The following is a 22,498-nucleotide window of genomic DNA, read 5'->3' as shown; positions in this document are numbered from 1 at the left end:
CCCCCCCCACCCCCCGAAGCTCACACGCCCCATTTCCTGAAGTGCTGGAAAATACCATTTTTAAAAGTCTTTGCACCATCTTATTTGAGAGATTTTGGACATTATGTTTTTTTTTTTTTTGGATTTTTTTTTTTTTTTTTTTTTTTTTTAGGGAACAAGAATTCTTAACTAGTTACCACAGAGATACTCAAGAATGAGAAATTTTAAAATGTTCCAAACATACCGTAAAATCATGCTCCTCTAGGGTGTTTTGCAATGCAAAAAAGAAAAATAATGAATTTCACAAGGCGAAATAAGATCATAAAGTTTTAATCATTGAGGGGCAAGCCTGCTCACCACTCAATGCAGCAGCATCTGAAGTGGACATACAGTCATTACACACAGGACAGGTGTGAATCATCGCAGTGAGCCTAAGATCTCCCATGTGTCAGAGAAGCACACAACCATTGAGCTCTGAGTAACAGTTTTTCTGTTTTGTTTTTTCCTGACTTTTATTATACTCATTCATCTTCTAGGTGTTTATAATGAGAAGAAAAGGAGTTCACTCAAAAAATAGTTAAAAGTAATTTTTTTTCATTTCTATAGTAAACATTTTCCTTTTGGGGGGTTGGAATGAAAAATAAAACAATGGTATCTGTGACATGATACAAAGGACAAAAATTTTTATTATGAAAAGAAGTTTGTTAGTGAAGAACTAATAATTCAAGCATAGAAGTAGACTAAGAAGCAGGTTGGAATGCCCGTGTGTTAAAGGTTTGGTCCCCAGCTTGGCACTATGAACAGGTCATGAACTTTTAAGGGATGGAGTCACTGGGACAGGTCTTTAGAGGGGTGGTGGGACTTCAGCCCCTGTCCTCTCCTTCTCTTGCCATCATCCTCACTCCCATCGGAGACTTCAGGAGCACAGTCTTTAGGGTTCATTCTGACTCACAGTTTCAGTGGTTTGAGCTCATGGGGTTTGGCGCCATTGTTTCTGGGCTGGTGAACTCTATGGCAGCAGGAGCTGCTCAATCACGGTGGACAGGAACTGATGACTTCAGTATGAGTATCTTTCAAAAGTATGCAATTAGAAAAATCAATTATAGCCTAGCCCCACTAGGCAGGAGATGGAACTGCTTTTATCCAGAAAGGGAGCAACAGGATGTGTGTGTGTGTGTGTGTGTGTGTGTGTGTGTATGCGCACTCGTGCATATTTTAATGCAAGAAATGAGTAACAGATTGGTGCAAAACTGCATCACTTTTGCCTCTCCTGAGTTGCTGACTCTTGACAGAAGAAAAGGCTGTCTTCCGACCGGTCTGTGACCCTGCGTTTTGCTACAAACTTCTGGCTCTCTCCTGGAAAAAGCAAACTCTGTGAACTAGCAATCATGCAGCAGCCTCAGGACAGGGCAGGGGAAGCAACTGCACAAGAGCAACTAAGCATCCCACAGCCGCCCCTGGACACCTCTGGCTAATACATCAAGTGCGTTTGCCTTTGGGTAAATAAAGGTCCACTGACTGTCCGCCCCAATCTCAGTGGTAAGTTTCACCCTGGGGTGATATTTTACTGCTATTGCCCTTGGAGTCTGTAAATATTTATATGGAAAATATTATGCAACCCTCTGTTCCTGTTATTCCTACACCACTGGTTTCTAGAACCTAAAACATTTTTGTAAACTTACCTTTATTTTGGCATAGAACCCTTGCCTCCCCTGGGCTTTCTCCAACATAACTCTCAATCTTTGAAAAGGTTATTAAAGTCACAACTCTGAAGTGAGGGACAATATTTCCCTTTTTATAAAAACAGACTCTTAATTTTGCAGGTTTGCCAAAGCATATTGTGTGCTCCATTCTTTCTAGCATGGCGGCTCCGTGGCATGTGTTGCTGAGGATGGGGCGAGTAAGAATGCTGGCTAAGACAGTGAGGCCTGCTGTGCATGGGGACAGAGGCAGGAACAAACCAGCAAGCATCCCTCAGCAGCCTTAAGAATCATCTTCTAGATTAGCTGCCAAGTCTTCTGTGGTTTGGTGGTCTAATGAAGAAGGATGCCATAAACTAAAGTCATCCTGCTTTCATTTCATGAATGGTTCTATCAAAGGTTGTCCTTCTTTACCAAATCTGACTCTGTCACCACACAAACAGTGCCCAGCTTTGGATCGTGTGATGGTTTGTATGTGCTCAGCCCAGGGAGTGGCACCAGTAGGAGGTGTGGCCAACTTAGAGTAGGTGTGTCACTGTGGGTGTGGGCTTAAAACCCTCAGCCTAGCTGCCTGGAAGTTAATCTTCCACTAGCAGCCTTCAGATGTAGAACTCTCAGCTCTTCCTGTACCATGCCTACCTGGATGCTTCCATGTTCCTGCCTTGATAATAGACTGAACCTCTGAACCTGTAAGCCAGCCCCAATTAAATATTGTCTTTTATAAGACTTGCTTTGGTCTTGGTGTCTCTTCACAGCAGTAAAACCCTAACTAAGACAGATGGCTTAATTCAGTGAATTACTTGACCATAGTGAGAATCTGATTCGCAGTCAGCACATCCTGTATTTCCCAAATTTGAATGACTCTTTAGGCCAGTGAGAGACAGTCTGACACTTTTGATGCTGAGCATGTGTGTGCATGTGTGTGTTTGTGTGTACAGGTGCATGCATGAGTGTGTGTGTGTGGGGGGGGGGGTGATTCTGAGCTGCAGCTCCTGGAGTCCTATGATCACAGATGGGTCCTGTCGCTAAACTCTAATGGCTAGCAGCTTCCAGTTAGGATGTTTTTAACTTATTGAGTGAGGGTTTCAAAGGAATTAACCACACTTTAAGCTGAGGAGAAAAAAATACACCAACCTCATAGGAAGTCACAAATCAGTGTAAGATGTGAGCAAAATGCAACTTGAAACCATCAGCCCCTCAAAAGGTTGCATGGAACTGAGGGTATAGTTTTGGGTAAGAGTCTTGCCTAGCATTTGTGAGGTTCTAGGTTCCATCCCCAGAAACACGGAGGGAAAAGAAAAGAATATTGGAGATCAAGAGTCTTTGATAATCCCAAAATCTAATACTGTTTTCATTTCAAAGACTCTTTCATTCAAATCCCTAAGAGGGAGAAACACTGGTGTGAAGATCCACCCTCTGTCCCCTATGTACCCACCCATTTCCATTTTCCTTGGGACCATCAATAGCTCCTCTTTCTGAAGTGTCTGAGGTCAGTTTCCTATTCACATTCTGTTGACCTTCTCTTGGCCAATGAGAAATGAGTCAGTGATACCTTCTAAGGGAGAGAACTAACTGATGTCCTGGGTAGAGGAAGACTCAGTATGAACAAAGGTTCAGAACCCATGAGGGAGCATGAGCTAGCATGGGTCATATAGTGAATAACAGAGTGTAGCTCCAAAGCAAATTCCTCAGGGTACATGTGAGTGGGTGAGTGTGTGAGTGTGTGTGTGTGTGTGTGTGTGTGTGTGTGTGTGTGTNGTGTGTGTGTGTGTGTGTGTGTGTGTGTGTGTGTGTGTGTGTGTGTGTGTTTAGGGCAGTGGTCATAGAAGATGTGATTCAAGGGTTAGAGTGAGGGTCACAAAAAATTTGTATAGTACTGAGTTGCCCTGTGACCCCCAAAGATGCTGAAATTACATAATTTCTAGCATCTGCCATGGAGAATTTATTTGCAAATAGTTTTTGCAGATGGTTAAATAAGGGGTGGTCATTAGAGTAGGCCTGAAACAACCTGAGTGGTGTCTTATGGGAGAGAGAATTCTGGACACAGACATGCTGAGGAAAGGAGATACAAAACCACAGGAAGAATGTTCTTCATGAGCCACGGACTGCTGGAGGCTGTAAGCAAGGAGAGAGGCCTGGAAACAATTCTCCTTCCCAGTCCTCAGAAGGACCCAACCCTGCCGACTCTGTGGTTTTGAACTTCACGTCTCAAGATCTGAGAGATGATAAATTTCTGTTCTTCTAGCCACTTAGTCTACTGCACTTGGTTAAGGCAACCCCAGGAATCTAAGCCTATGCCAAGTAAAGAAAGTAGACTTAAGTGCCCAGGTAAAAGAAAGTCAACTAGCAAGCTCCATATGAGGAAGTCACACTGTAGTCGCCCTACAGGTTAGAAAGAGAGAACTCTCTCAACCCTTTTGCTCTTGCTGAGGACCTGAGTTCAGTTCTCAGCACTGACTTTAGTTCCTAAAACCCATACTAGTCAGCATACAACTATCTGCACTCCAGTTCCAGGGGATCTGACACCTTCTGATCTCTCAGGGCACCTGCACTCAATAATCTACATACCTACAAACATACATATCAGTTTTTAAGAATAAAGTGAAGATTTTTGTCAATGTTCTGAGGCATCCTTTCACCCTGTGGTAATGCAATTGCTCTCATGGGATGTGTCTCAGGCTATGGGACATTCTACTTTTCTTGGTCTTATCGGTGCCTAGGCTACTTTTCTCACATCTTCCCTTTCAGTGTCCTTGACTAGAAACAGTGAGCAGAGCTCTGGTGAAAACCAGCTTCATGGCACTATGAAGTGACATATAGAGAGAAAGTACTCCAGTGTCTTGGGTTGTCTTGTCTTTTCTTCTTTTCTTTTGACTTGTCTTAGTTAATGGCTATGAGAACTTCATGGTTCATCATTCTGTAGTCACCATTTAAAATCTGCACACATCTAGACCACTTCCTTTATAGCCATCTTTCCACAGAGAGAAACTGTACGCTGGCTGATGTAGAGAGAAACGATGGCAGGCAGCAAGGGTTGGAAACTAAGAGATTGGTTCTGCTAGGAGCAGCTTCCTTTTTGTGGTTTTGAAAGGGCAGAGTCTGGACTAGATAGTACTTAATGGGAAATCTCCATTCCTGTGTTTGACTTTGTATCATGCAATTTGTTTACTGTGTGTTCTTGGGCAAGTTGCCAACAATCTTAGGAACCCATAATTCTGTTCTCATACTCAGAAACCAAGGTTATTTATATGTTACATATTCTTACTACATCTTTAAATGGATGTGAAGTTATTAACTAAAGTAGCAGAGAAGTGTATGACATAGCACAGAGAGTAGCTACAAATTCATGCCACTGCTTGGCATGTCTAAAGCCCATAGAAGACATCTGTATGTGTTGTGAGACCCCCAGGACCCCTCTACTGAGCTCTGATGTACAGGTGAGCACACTGTAGAAAGTAGGGCTATGCTCTGAGCATTTCTGGAAAACACTACAGAGATGAAATTATCTTTATGGCTATAGTTACAGAAGCACAGTCAACTGTATTCATGAAGAATAACATTTTTGTCTATACACAGTAAAAGGGCAATGATGTCCCTGTGGGTTCACAGAAAATAACATCTTTTTCAAAAATATTTGATTAGGACTTTAATATTAGAATGAGAAGAAAACCAAAAACCCTGGAAAAATCACTCACTTGGTTCACTAAGGTATGCCCACTTAGTATCAAGCGCTACTCCCATGATTGGCTTTTTCCCATCTGATCCTCATTCCACATTACCCCAAGTCAAGTCATCTTTTGTATCTGCAACAAGTATTCCAAGACAACCTCCTTCCCTAGAAGACACTGAAATCCACGATTTCCCAAGTCCCTTAGATAAAATGGTGTACTTTAAGTCATCTCTAGGTTACCCATAGTCCTTGGTACAATGTGAACACTGTAAAGAGCTGCTCTGTTACATTACTTGGGAAATAATGACAAGAAGTAAGGAGTCTGGTGCTTTGATTTGCTTTTTGTTGCTATGATAAACACCATGGCCAATAGCAACATGCCAAGGAAAGGGTTTATTTTGTCTTAACACTTACTTAGTCCCTCATAGAGGGAAGCCAGAGCAGGAGCTCAAGGCAGGAACCTGGAAGCATAAACTGAAGCAGAGACTGTGAAGTACTGTTTACTCACTAGCTTGCTTCCAAGCTCAAGATCACCTGGATCAGCTACCCATTTCTTAGAGAGTCAAAGCTCGCCTGCCTAGGGATGATGCTGCCCACAGTAGAAAGTGTCTTCCTACATCAGTCAGCAATTGTGAAAATGCTCCACAGACAAACTCCCAGGCTAATCTGATGGAGGCAACTTCCCAATGCATGTCCCCTTTTCTCAGGTGGGTCTAAATGACAACCAAGATTAGCCAACACACTTGAATATGTGTGGGATAAGTAATACAAATTTCCACAGGGCTAGAGATCAGAAATAAGGCCTTATATATGTTAGATATTCATAGATGCTACATAACCCTTTATACTGAGCCATACTCCTGGGCCACTAAAACAGTACTTTTGTTCACGATTGCTTTGAACAATGAACCCTTGGACATGAAGAACTGACTGTGCTTGATACTCATGAAAAGCTCTGGATGCTGATCACACAGTGGGTGTCCTGGTTGGCAGTGAGACCAAACTTCCCCTTTTGTTTTTCTTGCCTGTTGTGGAATGAGCGTTCTAGTGTGGATTACCCTGGAATGCAGTCACCGAGATGTGAATGTAAAGCAATGGGAAGAGACTTCCCTGTGCTGCTTCTGGGTCTCACCTTGCCTGGCAGCATGAAGTCATGGGCCTTTACTGCATTATCCCATCCGAGACCAGAAAGATGGCTCTGAGAGTAGCCAAGAAGATCCTGGTATTTCTGGTAGATAGTAACAAGGTCAGAAATGTAGAGATGGGCAAAAGCACTGTTTCTTCTCATTGCAGGTAAGCTTTTACCAAGCATGAGGCATCTGAGCTGGCCTGCTCTCTGATGGAGGGCAAGGCTCATGAAGGGAAGATGCACATCTCCAACTTATTTCCTGGATGCTCATAAAACACACTTACATTCTCTCAGCATGGCAGTCAGAGGACACCATAACATTCCTCCATCACTTTGACTCCTAGACATCACAAAACTCACCTTTAGTGGGTGATGGCAGCTTAGCAAGTGGACAGCATAACTGCTAAGATTGCAGCAGAGAGGGAGAGAGGTGATGGAATGGGTTCTCTAAGTTGTTGGCATCTAATTTATTGCCGAAGAGTGGCTGACATAATAAAGGTAGACACAGGAAAAGACCAGCTGAGGCTACACTGGGAAAGCATCTGTGACAAACCAATGATGCTGAGCTATAATCACCGGTAGCCAGTGACATCCAGAAACAGAGGGCCAAAATCCCAGGTTCTTACAAGGACCTGGGCAGGAAGCAGGTTACAGCCATTTTACAATAAAAGAGCCCTTACCTGTTCTTTGGGGATTCTGGCATTTCATACCTCACAATGTGAGCCCCAAGGCAAGTTAGAAGTAAAGATGCCTGTGTGTGCTTCATGGTTGTTGTGACAGTATATTGAATGAAAGTGATGGGGAGGAAGGGTTGTTTGGTTGGTTTTTCTTTCAAGCCCATCGTTGAAGAATGAACTGAAACAGAGGCCATGGAGGAGCTGGCTTACCCACCGTAGCTTGCTCAGCCTGCTTTCTTATACAATCCAGGACCATCTGCCCAGGGGTTGTCCTGCCCACCGTGGGCTAGGCCTTCCTACATTAGTTGTTAATCAAGGAAATGCACCACAAACATGCTCACAGGCCAATCTGATGGAGGCCATCCCTAATTTGAGGTCCCCTCCTCCCATGAGATTGGAATCTGTGCCAAGTTGACAAAGGCTAACCATCATAGGAAGGCAGTAGCATATTGTGAGAGTTCCAGGTAACAAGGTTGTCCTTCCACAGTTACAGACGATGAAGCGCCTGCTGTAGGTCCAGGCCACCTCTCCCTCAGATGCCAGCTCATCAGAGGGAGACGTTCCTTTGAGATGAGGAGGAGGAAAGGAACATCCTGACTGATTTGCATAATAGCAGGCCAGTTTATGCCCATTGATGTTTAATGCAAACTAAAGTCAGGCTTAAGAGGAATTCTGCCCAGTTTAGTTGCCCTTGAATGTACCCCAAAGAAACCGGGGCCACAGCATAAGTAGAGCAGATGGGAATTCTGAATGGGTTTGACTGATCTTTTTTTATAAGTTTGTGAGTCTTATATAGGGTGGGTTTCTCTTTGAAAGAGGGTGTTCCTTGCAGATATCATTTCTTCCCGAGCTGTATAAAACAGCACATACCTGGGCGGGCAGGGCTCCATGTTACAGGCCTGACTCATTGGTGGAGGACGGTGAACCGTGTCACACAGGCTGTCATTGACGGTCTGATGAGTCTGGGTATGTAAGCACACAGCAATGGCTTCTTGATGGCCTGGAAGGCAAAAAAAGAAACAGCACATGCACAGAATAACTTACCATGCAAAGAAACTGGAATCTGGGGTCTTTACATCACCAGCACATTGTCCTTTGACTGCATCAGAAGCCTAGGTCTCTACCCCTTAGTATCACTTCATTCACCTCTAAATCAGTCTCTCGTCCAAAATCTAGTACCTGGAAACATTTAGTAGCAGCCTACACTCAGAATCAGCTGCTTTCTAAGGAATTCATAGCTAGGGGTGTCCCTGCAGTTGAAGTGTTTCTTTCCAACACGTACAGCAGGTTTCCTAAGGGAAAACGACATCTGCTAAAGAATACCATTTTTTTTCTAGATCACCACACATCAATAAATCTGTTGCGCTCTGAACCGTCCCACTGTGACTGAAGCTCCTCTGCACTGCTTCTGCAATTAGTGATGCCTCCTTTATTAGCAGAAGTGCCTCCCATAGCACAAGTATGTGATGCGCCTTCATCTAAGTCCACAATAACCCACACCTCTGTTTTATCTATTTAACAATAAGGAATTTGAAATTCAGGGAGAAATTAAGACTGAAATGGGGGTAGGTTAAAAATTGAAGATTTGGCCTAAGGAGATGGCTCATTAGCTAATGTGCTTGCTGTACAAGGGTGAGAGCCAGAGTTTATATCCCCAAACCCAGGTAAAAGCTCAGTGGGTATGGCCACTCATCTGAACTCCAGCCTCAGAAGGCAGCAAGCTGGGATCCTCACACAAGCTGCTGGGGAAGACTAGCCAAATTCATATCCATGAGCTCTGGGTTTGCTTAAGAGCCTCTGCTTCAGAGGATAAAGTGGATGACTGATTAGGGATGACTCCTGACATCACTTAGAGGCTCTACGTTCACTTCCACCCATGTGTACAGATATGTGCAAACAACGTATACATATACACAACACAGTCAGACAGACAGAAGCACATGAATACACACATACACACGAACACACACACACACACACATGCACACACATGAAAACAGAAAGATAAAAATAGTTAAATAAATGTAAAAAAAAAAAAAAACCCTTGAAGAATAAGCTCCCTGCCTCTGGTTTTAGTAATCTGTCTTCTAGCTTGGGGATCCCAGAATGTCACACGGCCTTCACATGAAGCAATACCCCCTTGTACAAATGTGAACGTTCACATTCATAGTTTCCCATCGAGGTCAGACTGACCATCTATGGGGCTCCTAAAGCCTATGTTCTCGATCAGTATTCTTTGTCTGCTGAGACAAAAAATGAAAAATGATTGGAAACTGGAATTGGGTGAAATATAACTCAAAATTGTTGATGAAAATTTTCTAACGGAAACGCCAGTAGTGTCTGACTGTTATTTGAAATGTGCAAACATATTTGCTTTCATGTCAGATGCACATTCCGTTACGTTACAAGCTTGTGGCCCTTTTTCTGAATGCCATGTTTCAATTCAACCATTACAGCATTTTGCAAAATGTAGTCTAGGCCAAAATACTTCTCCAACAGATATTTTTCTTCTGCAATTCTTTGTAATAGATCTCCTTTCACTGTCTTCATCTGCATCGTATGCTCACCATGACAACAGGATGTAACTGGCAGGCATCTTCTTTGAGTGTTTCAAACAAGCACTGATCAAAGCAAAATACGACTTTTGTTTCAAACATCGAATTTCCTCGCATCCTCATAGGAGAACGGATGTTCATTTCCTGATAGATTTTATTCACTTTTTTAATCTAAGAAAACGCAGTCATATTTCAAATACACTTCAATTTGTAACAAATAAATTCTTTAGAGAATGTATTCAGGCTATTTTAGAACCTTTTATGGAGACTGACTCCAGAAGGGTCTTAGAGATCCACTTGAAATCATGTGGATAAAGCACCCATGACATACTTTTTCATCAACAGAAAAAAAACATTAAAATCTACTACATAATGTGGAATGCTTATTAATGAAGAATATATTTTCCAAAGGTGGCCACAAAATATTTCACAGACCACATGCTGATCCAAAAATGTAATTTTGACCTTCTTATGTTGGAGGAGGTTTGATCAAATAGTTATCTTTAAGAAAGAAAAAGGTAAATTTTATCAAGATAAATTCATCTTATTCCTAACAAAATGCATGTCACTACATTAATGTGCTTAGAATACATTAATGAATGTGTTCAGTGAAATTTTTATAATAAATTCCTCTTGTTGCATGAGACTATATCCCTCATAATTGACTTCTACAATGTTTTGATAAAAGTGTCATCTTTTAGTTTTACACACACACACACACACAACATGCATACACATGCACACACATACACATCATATGCTAATGTCAAGGAAACACTTAAAGAAATATGTTATTGGATAATCTTTCATTATGCAAACATACAGTGTCTTTGCACAAACAACACAGAGTGACATTTCTACAGAATATCACATTATGGGACCTTCATCATATATATGATGGTGCATGGTTACATGTATGTGTACATGTATATACAAATATACATTCAAAGTCTTTAGCAAGAAATAAACAGATGATTAGATATAGACAGACATGGTGGCACACTTATTTAATCCCAGGTTTGGGGAAGCAGAAGCAGGCAGCTCTTTGTTAGTTTGAAGCCAGTCTGGTCTACACAGTGAGTACAAAACCAACCAGAGCTACATAGTAATGCCCCATATCAAAATAGCAAAAAAAGACCAAATACATTTCTTTTGTTAGTTTAGATCACTTTGAGTTGGGGTATTGACAAGTTCATATCACACCCTTACATATAAGGGGGTGGTGGTGGTGGTGGTGGTGTGTGTGTGTGCTATGTGTGTGTGGTATGTGTGTGGTACGCTGCATTGTGACTATGCTTTATGTTCTATGTGCATGTATGCATGTAATATTTGTATGGGATATATGTGTGTGCACACACGTGCACCTGGGATCATGTTGAAAAGATTAACTAGTGTGATTAAGGGCAGACTACTACAAACTTTCAGGTAATGAGAAGAAAGAAAACAAAATATGGCATGTTCCCAGAGAACAGTGCCATGCCTTAGCAAGTGTGCACATGGCTCAGTGTCCCACACCAGTGAATTCTTTTCAGGAACCTGTGATGACACAGCTGGTAAGGATTAAGGACTGTTGAAGGCTATTTGGCCTTATGGAGGGCATCATAAACATCACTGGAGTCTGACAGGAAGTGACCAATTACATCAAGGGTAGCTGGAAAAAAACCTACAGCTTGAGGCCTGTCAAGATTTGAAGGGGATTTGGAGAGAACAAATCAGTGACAGCTAATGCACCGTGTTGAGAACACATCTCTACAGGGAGCATGTGAAATGATTCAATTTTTATTCTCTTCAACTGCTTGCAGGACTCATCACGAGAAAGAGCCACTTTCTATATGCCAAGAGCAAGCCAGTGTTTACGTTTCCAAGGTGCATAAGAAGAAGTATCCAGGGTCCTGAACTTAGAGGGAGAGAAGTTAAGTTCGGGGCAAACATGTGACCATTTTGGGAGACATTGAGGCCATGTGATCTGGAAGTAAGAGAGGCGGGTTTATGTTTCAGGCCCAAGTAAACCAGAAAGGGTAACTTTCTAGTGAGGTGAAATGGACTTCAAGGAATGAGGGAGAGGCAAGCAGGAGAGGGAAAGAAATGGAGGCGGCTAAGGGCTCTCATGTAGTTCAGACTGGCCTAACATCTCATGTAGTTCAAACTCAGTAACGGAGGAATATCTTGCAACTCCTGATCTCCTTTGCCTCAACTTCCCAAGTGCTGGGTTTGCAGGCATGCCTCACTGCACCCAATTCAGGTAAGGATTCTTTTTCTAAATTACACACGGCCAGCCCGATACTCAAAACAGTAGCTTTGCTGTATCCTGGAGTAAGATATATGCCACTCTAGCTAGGATCAGTGCCAATGCTACAAAGCAGGGCTCAAGGATGGGTGTGTTCAGAGACTGATAAACAGGGAAGGGAAAGACAATCAGGGATACCAGAGGGCAAGGATTGACAATTCATTCTCAAGAGTGAGGATTTGTGGGACAATGGTTGGCCTTAAGTTCTCTGACCTACTAGGGTGTTCTAGGTAACCATCTCAAGACTGCCAGGAAGAGTGGAACACGCTCCTGAGCTATTGGCTCCTAGCTAGATGCTTCTTTTGTTTTCTGACCTACTTCAGGAACTGATACCTTGCTATGCAGGGTGCTCAGGGAGTGAGCCCACTGCCTAGTAACTGGCTAGGCAACTGAGTCAAGGGTCAAAGGAGAGGATTCAGGAGTTCTGGATCATTTGGGAAACTAGGGCTCTCTCTTGTTAGTAATGATCTAGCTTTCCTGGTGGCTATGTTTTCTTTTACACCAATTGATTATATGTGTGCATATGTGTGGTATGTGTGTGTGTGTGTGTGTGTGTAGACATAAATGCCTGTGAAGGACAGATAACCTTGATGTTCCCTTAGGAGCCATCCACTTTGTTTCTGAAACACGACTCACTAATTGGGTTATTTGGCCACTGAGTTCATGGAATCCACCAGTCTTCACCACCATACCACCATGCCTGGCTTTTTCCACCAGTACTGGTAAGAAACTTAGGTCCTCATGCTTGTATAGCCAGTACTTTACTGACTAAGCCATACTCCCAGTCCCTTCCCGTTTATTTCCATTCTTCCACATTAAGCCAAAAGCTAGAAAGCAGCTCTTAGATGCCTGCTACCTCCTAATCTATTTCCCTTTTAAAGTTTTCTATAATGCTTAAATACTCCGAAGACCCCCTGTGGTGGTTTGAATATGCTTGGCCCATGAAGTGACACTATTTGGAGGTGTGGCCTTGTTGGAGGAATTGTGTCACTGTGGGAGTGGGCTATAAGACCCTTACACTAGCTACATGGAAGCCAGTCTTCTAGCTGCCTTCAGAACAAGAGGTAGAATTCTCGGCTCCTCCTGTACCATGCCTGCCTGGATGCTGCCATGCTCCCACCTTGATGAGAATGGACTGAATCTCCAAACTTTAAGCAAGCCCTAGTTAAATGTTGTCTTTATAAGTTACCTTGGTCATGGTGTCTGTTCACAGCAGTAAAACTCTAATTAAAGACAGAAGTTTGTACCAGAAACTGGGGCATTGCTGTGAAAAGCCTGACTATGCTTTTGTTTGGCAGAATGTGGATTTGGGGACTTTGGATTTGGAAGACAGTGGAATACTTTAAAGGGGGCTTTAATGGCCCATCCTAGTAGGAATATGGAAGACTTTGTTGTTGAGGGTGAATTTAAATGTGGAAGCCTGGCTCTAGATGTTTCAGAGAAGAATTTTAATATGTGGCCAAAAGACCATTCTTTCAATATTTTGGAGAAGAATGTGGCTGCTTTTTTGCCCTTGTCTGAGGAGTCTACCTGAGGCGAATGTAAAGAGATTTATACTAATTGCATTGACAAAGGAAGTCTCAAGAAAACCCCACAGTGACTCTGTTCTCTGTTAAGTCTCATAAAGAGCATTTTGAGCAAGTGTAGCAAGCTTAGAAAGGAAAAATATAAATAGTATGGTTCAAGTAATAAAAGGACTCTAGGAAGTAAAATGGAGCTGAATCCTGTTTTCAAGGAGATAAAGATTAAAGGGCTGGTGACCTCAAAACAAGTTCAAGCATGGTGCTACTCACCTCTAATCCCAGGAGACAGTGGCAAGCAGATCTTTGAATTCAAGGTCAGAGAAAGTTCCAAGTAGAGAAAAGCTTAAGTCCAGGCATGGTGGTACACACCATTCATCTAGGCTTTCAGGAGACAGAGCTGTGCAGACTTCTGAGTTCAAGGTCCATCTACAGAGCACACTTCAGGACAGCCAAACTTAGGCAGTTGGAAAATAGAAAGTTGGTAATAGAATAAGTGAGGCCATGTTCTAGCCTCAGCAAGCAGCAGAACTTGTCATGTGGCTCTTGCTTTAGGGTCAAGAATAGAAGGGACTCTGGGATAGCTGATCTGGTTGGCTGGAGCTAAGAAATTAGTGGTGATTAAGAAGCAACCAGAATAACTGAGGAAGTGTTTTCTGAAATCACCAAGAAGCTGTGATCTAGAGGTAGTTAAGGTTGTACCTCATGCTGCAGCTGAACTTGGTAATGGGTAAGAGACACCCAGCTGAGGTGAATCAAGCAGCTGAGACTCAGCACTGTGAGACCAGGAGAGGCCATTAGTGAAGGTGCAGCCTCGGTTGCAGTTGACAGCTCAGGTCTGAAGGTGTCACGCAAAGAAGTTGAGGCTTGGCACTATGAAGGGAGCCTATGAGAGACTATTGGTGAAGCCTAGTTGCAGTGGAAGACCCCAGTGTATTGGAGATGCCATTACTATTGTAAAATCACCAAGGACAGCAGTAGCAGTGGTGTGGAGTCAACCAAAGCCTATAGAGAGCAGAGCTGGAGAAGTGACCCAAGCCCTTTGGAGGAGCCCAGAAGATCATGTGTGGATCCCAGACACTGGAGCAAGAAGCTGTAACATTGAAGTTGCCTTGGAGACCTCAAGATGTTCGAGATACCAGAGCCATGGGATATCTGCTGAGGAAAGCTGCTAACAGGAAGTAGAAACAGCTCAAGAGAAAGAAATTTGTTGCAGTCAACAAGGATGAAAAAAAGAGTTGGCAATCTGAAGAGCACTTTGACATCAGACATGCAGATGCAGTTTGGAGTTTGCCCAACTGGTTTTCTGTCTTGCTTTGGGATTACAGTTAAATGATTAGATGAATCTCAGAAGAGACTTTGAACTTGGACTTTCAACACTGTTGAGACTGCTATAGACTATGGAGAATTCTGAAGTTGGATTAAATGTGTTTTGCATTATGCTATGTTTAGATATGTCCCCCATAGACTCATATGTTTGAACAAGCCTATGTTGGCCAGAGAGTGGAATGTGGTGGTTTGAATATGTTTGGTCCGGGGGTGGCACTAGTTGGAGGTGTTGGAGTAGGTATGTCATTGCAGGTGTGGGCTTTAAGACCCTCATCCTAGCTGCCTGGAAGCCAGTCTTCTCTTATTGGCTTTCAGATGAAGATATAGACCTCTCAATTCATCCTGCACTATACCTGCCTAGATGCTGCCATGTTCCTGCCTTGATGATATGGAATTGAACCTCTGAACCTGTAAGCTAGCTCCAATTAAATGTTGTCCTTCTAAGAGTTGCCTTGGTCATGGTGTCTGTTCACAGCAGTAAAACACTAACTAAGACATACAGTCTCCCCTCTAAGGAGAACCTGTCTATACACTAGTTGCCTTGTAGGCCTAGCCTGGCTCTGCATATCACCTATGCACACACACAGCCATCCATCATGGGGACAGGGTGAGCATGCTCTATACTGGTTGCTGGCTGGTCTGCAGGAATGAAAAGAAACATTTTCTCAGGATGCATCTTACTGACCATTGCAGCAGCTATATGCAATCCTAGGGTGCCTCATTCTGTGACTCTGATTTCTACATAAGATTGCTTCCATATATCCATTCTGCATTTTCTAACTTATTCCATATTAACCGATGGACCTCTTCCCTTCTCAGGGAAGCCGATAATAATTTCTCCCAAATATAAAAGAAAGAAAAGGCATCATTTTGCTATTGAATGAATTCATCCCTTTTGGGACTATTGCTAATTTGCATATCCGGCTTTTCAAGGTCACACCCTTAGCAATAGACCACATATCTATCCCTTAGGATGGAGTCTGAATACCTCCCAAACATGTTGCAGTGCAGGGGGTAAAGCCAGCGTACTCCCAGTCGTAAGTCATCTCACTGTCCTTCTCTTGGAGAGGGCCACCCAGTTCTCGAGACACAGGGCTCTGGTCACAGGCTTGAAGGAGGCAGGGTCGTTCAGTGGGTGACTTGGGGCCTTCGCACTCCTCCTCAGGGAGCTCAGCCTCCGTCTGTGTGAACGTGAGGAGCACCCGACACCGCACCTCACGAACCTGAATGCCAGGCCCACATGTGGTGCTGCAGGCTGACCAGGGCTCTGGGATGAACCTGAGGAATACCGGAAGCCAAAAAATAAGGGGTCACATGTGGGCTGTAAGAGGAACTTTATGGTTCTGAGAACTGTTATTTATGTAGTTACCATGTTTTGAGATCTTACAACCAACAAAGAGACTTTTTTCATTAAAGACAGGCTTCTTTTGCCTCTACACAAAAAGTTACATGCTAAGACCAGTGTGACGCATTCCAGAATTTCTTAAGATACAATAAATAAACAATCATTTAAAGATAGCTATGTGGTTTTTATTTACCAGATGGATATTTTTGCCAATCTTTATTCAGCCAATCTTGGTGGGCTTTTTGTTTGTAATGGGGAGAGTGTTGAACATTCTCCAGCTTTCACAGCTAAACTGCAGGATAAGGCAGATATGTTTGCAGAGGATGAAGCTGTAATGTTCTTTCTGTTTAACAAACTCCTGGACTTTTGAATGTTCTCAATCATAGGTAGGAGTGCATCTTAGAGTAAAACATTTATTCTTTAACGTGAATTATTACCCAAGTCATAAATGTTGTCAGTCAGGGCCCCTCACACCAAATATCATCCATAACTGTTCTTGTAAGAGCCCGTCAGCTACAAATAATATATTTTTTTTGTATTTCCAGACAGAGTTTCTCTGTATAGCCCTGGCTGTCCTGGAACTCACTCTGTAGACCAAGCTGACCTCGAACTCAGAGATTCGCCTGCCTCTGCCTCCCAAGTGCTAGGATTAAAGGCGTGCGCCACCATGCCCAGCTACAAATAATTCTTATAGTTTGATACTGTTGGTGACAAAAGAGGATACTATCTTATGATACACAATAATAAAATAAAATCCACATCTTAGTGTCTGACAAAAACTGTACCCAGGGCACAGCTATACTCATTTGACAACCTATCATTTATGGATGTTTTTCTGTTACTGGGTAGAACTGGGTGTTTATAACAGATTGTTTATACTGCATAACCTAAAATATTTACCCTCTGGCCTTCTGCAGAAGTATTTCTAAGCCTTGTATGTATTCAGACAGCATGAAACCAGGTTCAGTAGAGACATTATCTATAAGATGCTCTGAAGCAATACTGTGCATCACAGGATATTAATAAATTGATAGCATATAGATAGGGAGATGGCTTAGTGGGTACCAGTGTGAGCCTTACAACCCAAGCTTGATCCTCAGAGCCCATGTATGAGGCTGGATGTGGTAGCAGGCTTCTGTAATCCCAGCATTCCCATGGCAAAGCAGAGAAAGGAGAATCACCCAGATGCTCACTGGGTAGATAACGTAAAATATGCAGCACAGTGGCAGGGACATGAGAGACTGCCTCAAACGAGGTAGAAGTGACTCCTTCTTGACCTCTAAAGGTTATCCTCTGAGCTTCACAGGTGCTCTGTGACATGAATGACCATACTTACCACACACACACACACACACACACACACACACATGCACATACACACATGCACACACACATGCACACACACACATGCACACACACACACACATGCACACACACACATACCCCCAAATAAATTAATAAAAAATCTAAAGTGAAATAAAATAAAGTAATAGGTGTAAGAATCAAGTGAGAGATTATGTTTGGAAAACTCTGGTTTGAGTGATGTCCGTCAACAGGTTTATTTACTGTGACACTCCCCCCAAGACTATGAGTATTTAACTTCTCATTACAGTAAGTGAGATCCACACACTGTCAATCACTTTATAGGCAGGAGAAGAGTGTCCAGCTACTAGATAGCATGGGAAGTCAGGAGCTGATGCTGAGATGTGGAGTTGCAGGTTTCAATATTAACATTTCGACCTTACCAAGCCCCTGAACAGAGAACCTCTAAAAGCTTTCCGAATCCTGTATGTAAGGCTGTAGGCTAAGATGCTTGAGGGTCTCTTCCCTGGGAACCCGCACGCTGGGGTGCGGATTGTTCTGTCCTCGAGAGGATTGACCTCTCAGCCTGATAACCACCAGGCTCCCATCTACCTTAAACTCTCTTCTCAATAATCTCCAACTCCATACTAGGTTGTCCTGAAATTCTTTCCTGCTGTGACATAAAGAAACTCACTTCACTTGAGGAGCCATGCCTGAAGATAGTTGCTGCCTCTGCCTCCCGCCCCACTGGCACAGATGTGAGCATCTGTCGAAAGTCATCAGTAGTGCACTTTAAACAGATAAGACTCGTGTATATACTATGGCCTGCAACACTGACCATTAAAACTGCTACTTTTAGGGTCACAGTGAAAGGAACTTAGGTGACCTGATATTAATGATAATTGAGACAGAAACATGAAACAGAAAACATTTTCAAAAATAAAATAAGGAAAGTATACTGTCTTCCAGAAAAATGTGAGAAAAATTCTAACATTGAAGCCTAAACTTATAGGCAGAGTAGTAGCCCCCCACATATCCCCATATTGTTACCCCTGAAATACATGACTATGTTGTAGCCTGCAGCAAGAAGGATCTGCCTAATGTTCTTAAAGTTATAAATTTAATGATAACCCTGTGTTATCATTCTGAACCCAGCCTCATCACACGGGTCTTCAGAAATAGGAACATCTCAGGTTGAAGGCAGAGGTGTGGCAGGACCGGAGCTGAGGGGCCATGTCTGAAAACCTGGGAAGCACTCAGCTCCTGCTGCTGGCCCAAAGGTGGAAGAGGCCACATACTACAGAATGCAGGTGATCTCTAGTAATGGAGGATACTCCCCCTGCTCACAAGCAACAAGGAAATAAGAATTTCCACTCTACAACTTTATGGTACAACAAGGAAAAGAAATAGAATAAAAAGAAAAGTATAGTAGAAAAAATTTTCATAAACTCCAGAAATCTGGATCTGTGTTCCAAAATAACGCCGACTTGGATGATGGCATCCCTGGCAAGGTGGTTCAGTGGGCAAAGGTGCCTGCTGCCAAGCTTGAGGACCCGAGTTCAAGCTCTGGGACCCATGTGGTGCAAAGAGAGAATCAATCTTGCTAGTTGTCCTCTGACCTCCACACTCCTGCAGGCACATGCATAAACACACCCACACTCACCCACACCCACACTCACCCACACCCACACCCACACTCACACAGGAATGATAACAAATCAAGCCTTCATTATTTATCAATATTATTGAAACACATGTAATACCTGGATTGTCTCAGAGACATACTCTGATTTTAATATATGGGGAAATATCCAAATATGCAAATACCTAAACAATAAAAGAATAGCAGCCAATAAAGGGAGAAAAGGTAATTTAGTATAGAAGTAAAGTAAAAGTTCAAGAAGAAAGGTGTAGCTATCAGGAAAAAGCAACAGCGGGCGGGCATGGTGTTGCACATCTGTAATACCAACATTTGAGAGGTGGAGGCCGGAAAATGGTGAGTTTGACACCAGCCTGGGCTTTACAGTACATTTAGACGGCCAACTGACACCTGTCTCAACAAACAAACAAACTGTTCTCCTTCCAAAGAGTAAACCAAACAGACAAGGTATCATGGTTTAAACTTTATTATCTGATGGCTGCAAAACATAAAGTTAACAGAAAATTTGGGGGGGAAAGTAATCCAATAAGATAATTTACAAATATATCCATGCACAAATATGAAACATGGACGTGTATAATGACCAATTTTTACAGAATTCAGCTAACACAATGTTAGCTGACAGACCCTATACTAAATATATACATGTATTACTTAATTGTTAAATTACCTCCTTAATTTTATAAGTGAGAAAAAACAAGCCTTAGGAATATAAGAAACTTTCCATAATTCTGTGAGCATATAAATGAAAATTGTATGTGAAATATGCTATTCTCATATAGCTAAAACTATTAAATGTTGGGCAAAGGGCCAGTAAGCTGGCATAGCAGGTAAAGAATGCTTGCTGCCAAGCCTAACTCAACCCAAGCTCAATTCCTAGGGCCCATCTGTTGGAAGGGGAGAACTGACTCCTGGGGGTTCTCTTCTGATGATATGCTATGGCACATATATGCCCATGCATGCATACTAACAAACAAATACTATTTAACATTTTAAAAATTGAAATGCTGAACAGCTTCTAATTCCAGTGATCTGAACAAATTGAAAAGATACCCTTTCCCCCGAGCACAAGACTCAGAACTGCAATGACTCTTATTTCCCCCCAAATCCGTATAATTTGGATCTAAATTTCTGAGGTTATTAGAGTTAGGGGCCAAAAAAGACATAAAACAACACTAAAAATTTATGGGAGATTGACAACAACCAAAAATATCTTAAAAAGAAGGAGCAATTATAGAGTAATTGCTTAACCTGATAGAAAAACGAGAGTTAAAAGGTTAGAATTGGGAATTGGAGACGTGATTAAACAGCTAAGTGCACTTGCTGCTCTATAAAACCAAATCTACCTTTGTTTTGATGTTACAAGTATGGTGTTTTGCCGACACATATATCTGAGTATCATACATGTGTAGTGCCCACAGAGGCCAGAAAAGGGTATCAAATCCCCTGGTACTGGAGTTACCAACAGTTGTGAGCTGGCATGGGGGTGTTGGGAATTGAACCTGGAACATTTAGAAGAGAAGCCAGTGCTCTGATCAATTGAGTCCCTCTCTGCCCTCCAACTTTATCTAATCCTATTGTATCTCTAGCTCTTTGCAGGCCAAGGACCTGTGTTTAGTTCCCAGCAACCACATGGTGACTCACGACATCTGACACTCTAGTTTAAGGGAATAAGACACAGTTTTCTGGCTTCCTCGAGAACAACACACACATGGGTGACAGATGGACATACATGCAGGCAAAACAATCATACACATAAACAAATCTGAAAAATATTTCAAAAGGATTAATTAATTAAAACAATATGGTACTAGCAATAAAATATTTACTGTTAATGATACCTAAACATCAAAGGGGCCATTTTGGATTATTCAACTGTGCTAAGGCAATCATTTATTGTTTTTAAAAAAGAAATTACATCATGCTAGTTTTATAAATCACATGATAATGCAAATTCCTCCATTAACTGAAGTCCAGCACAGAAAATAATAAATAGGGAAGAATATTTTCTTCAAAGATAATTTTTCAACATTAACCAAGTGTGAGACAAGGTATGCTTCAGTTTTGCTAATGGTGACAGAAGTGGACATTGAGTTTCTGAAGAGAAGAGCAGAAAAGGCCTTTAATGAACCTATCTTTTTGGTCCAGAAATCTCACCCCAGCAGGGATATCCTAAAAGGATAATGAGGGGCGTGTTACTTGAGATTGGCTGCAGTTTGGTTTACCATTGTGATTTAACTAGAGGCAAACTGCAGGCAACTAGAGATTTTTACAATGTAGAACAATATTGGTTATGCTGTTTTCCTGGTTAATATCCTTCAACTGCTACTGCTGTCAGATGAAGTCCAAGCTCTGTTGTGAACCTGGGTTACCACGAGCATCTGCTGCATTCCACCTTAACTGACACAAACATCCACATCCCATATACCAGCCACACAAGTGCTTCTGACACCTTTGGGACATCAAGATCTCAATTCACCAAGCCATCCTTCCCAGGAAGTCATCCCTGATATCTAACAATCCCCTAATGTCATCTGATAACATGAATAGACCATAATAACTTTGAGTTCCACAGTGTAATCTCTTAGAATGGAACAAACCTGAGCTGTCAGCTGACAGGAACCTGAACCTCCTTCTCTAGTGCAGGCTGAGCCTCCCTATCCAAAATGCTACTCAGATTTTGAATATTTTTTTAAATTTGAAATATATGCATATACATTATGTAGATATAATTATGCATAGAATATATTATGCAGACCTGAGGATAGGTTCAAGTCTGCACACAAAATCCACTAGTTTATTAGATGTCTTCTATATGAAACCCAAAGGTAATATTATGTAGTATTAAATATGTCTGAATTTTAACTGTAGCCCATCATATGTCATCAGGTGTCATCTTGGTACTTATATGTTTTCAGAGTTTGGATTATTTTGTAATTTGTAGGTTTGGACTAGAGTTGCCCAGCTGATGGGACAGGCCATCAACCCCCACCTCCCTGCTCTCTGTCCACCACTGACTAGCCCTGAGATATTGGGACAGTCCTCCCCAAGTGATAAGGATACTAGCACCCTCCTAGGACATTTGCAAGAATTAAATATCCCCACAGTACACTTAGAATGTGAGCTTCCCTTAAAAAGAAGTCCTGGGGGTTAGAGGTGGTGAGAAGAGCAGATTCCTGAAACATAGCCTGTCTTGGATTTTAGCAAATACAATTTCTACTCATGCAGAAGCCAAAATAGCAGTGAAGAGAACATGCACACTGTGACTCGGTCTGTGCTATTTCATTCCTTTTCATATATGAAAAATGGGAGCTGGGTTATCAAAACCACTGAAATGTTGGGAAT

The 22,498-nt window shown here is 42.2% G+C and overlaps 1 protein-coding gene across 2 annotated transcripts in view; it reads right to left on the bottom strand.

The window, feature by feature from the left end:
* Adamtsl3 (ADAMTS like 3) overlaps positions 1-22,498 on the bottom strand; it is a 270,398-nt gene that overhangs the window by 64,047 nt on the left and 183,853 nt on the right. For both annotated transcript variants that reach the window (XM_029480045.1, XM_021167800.2), the window contains exons 16-17: positions 15,835-16,124; positions 8,026-8,155 (exon numbers count right to left, since the gene is read on the bottom strand). In XM_029480045.1, coding sequence (XP_029335905.1) covers positions 8,026-8,155; positions 15,835-16,124 — 420 coding nt within the window. The remainder of the gene's footprint in view (positions 1-8,025; positions 8,156-15,834; positions 16,125-22,498) is intronic.

Source organism: Mus caroli, chromosome 7 (genome assembly GCF_900094665.2).
Source record: "Mus caroli chromosome 7, CAROLI_EIJ_v1.1, whole genome shotgun sequence".
NCBI lineage: Eukaryota > Metazoa > Chordata > Mammalia > Rodentia > Muridae > Mus > Mus caroli.
The sequence above is the reverse complement of the archived record's forward strand: the minus strand, read 5'-3'. Positions and strand labels throughout refer to the sequence as shown.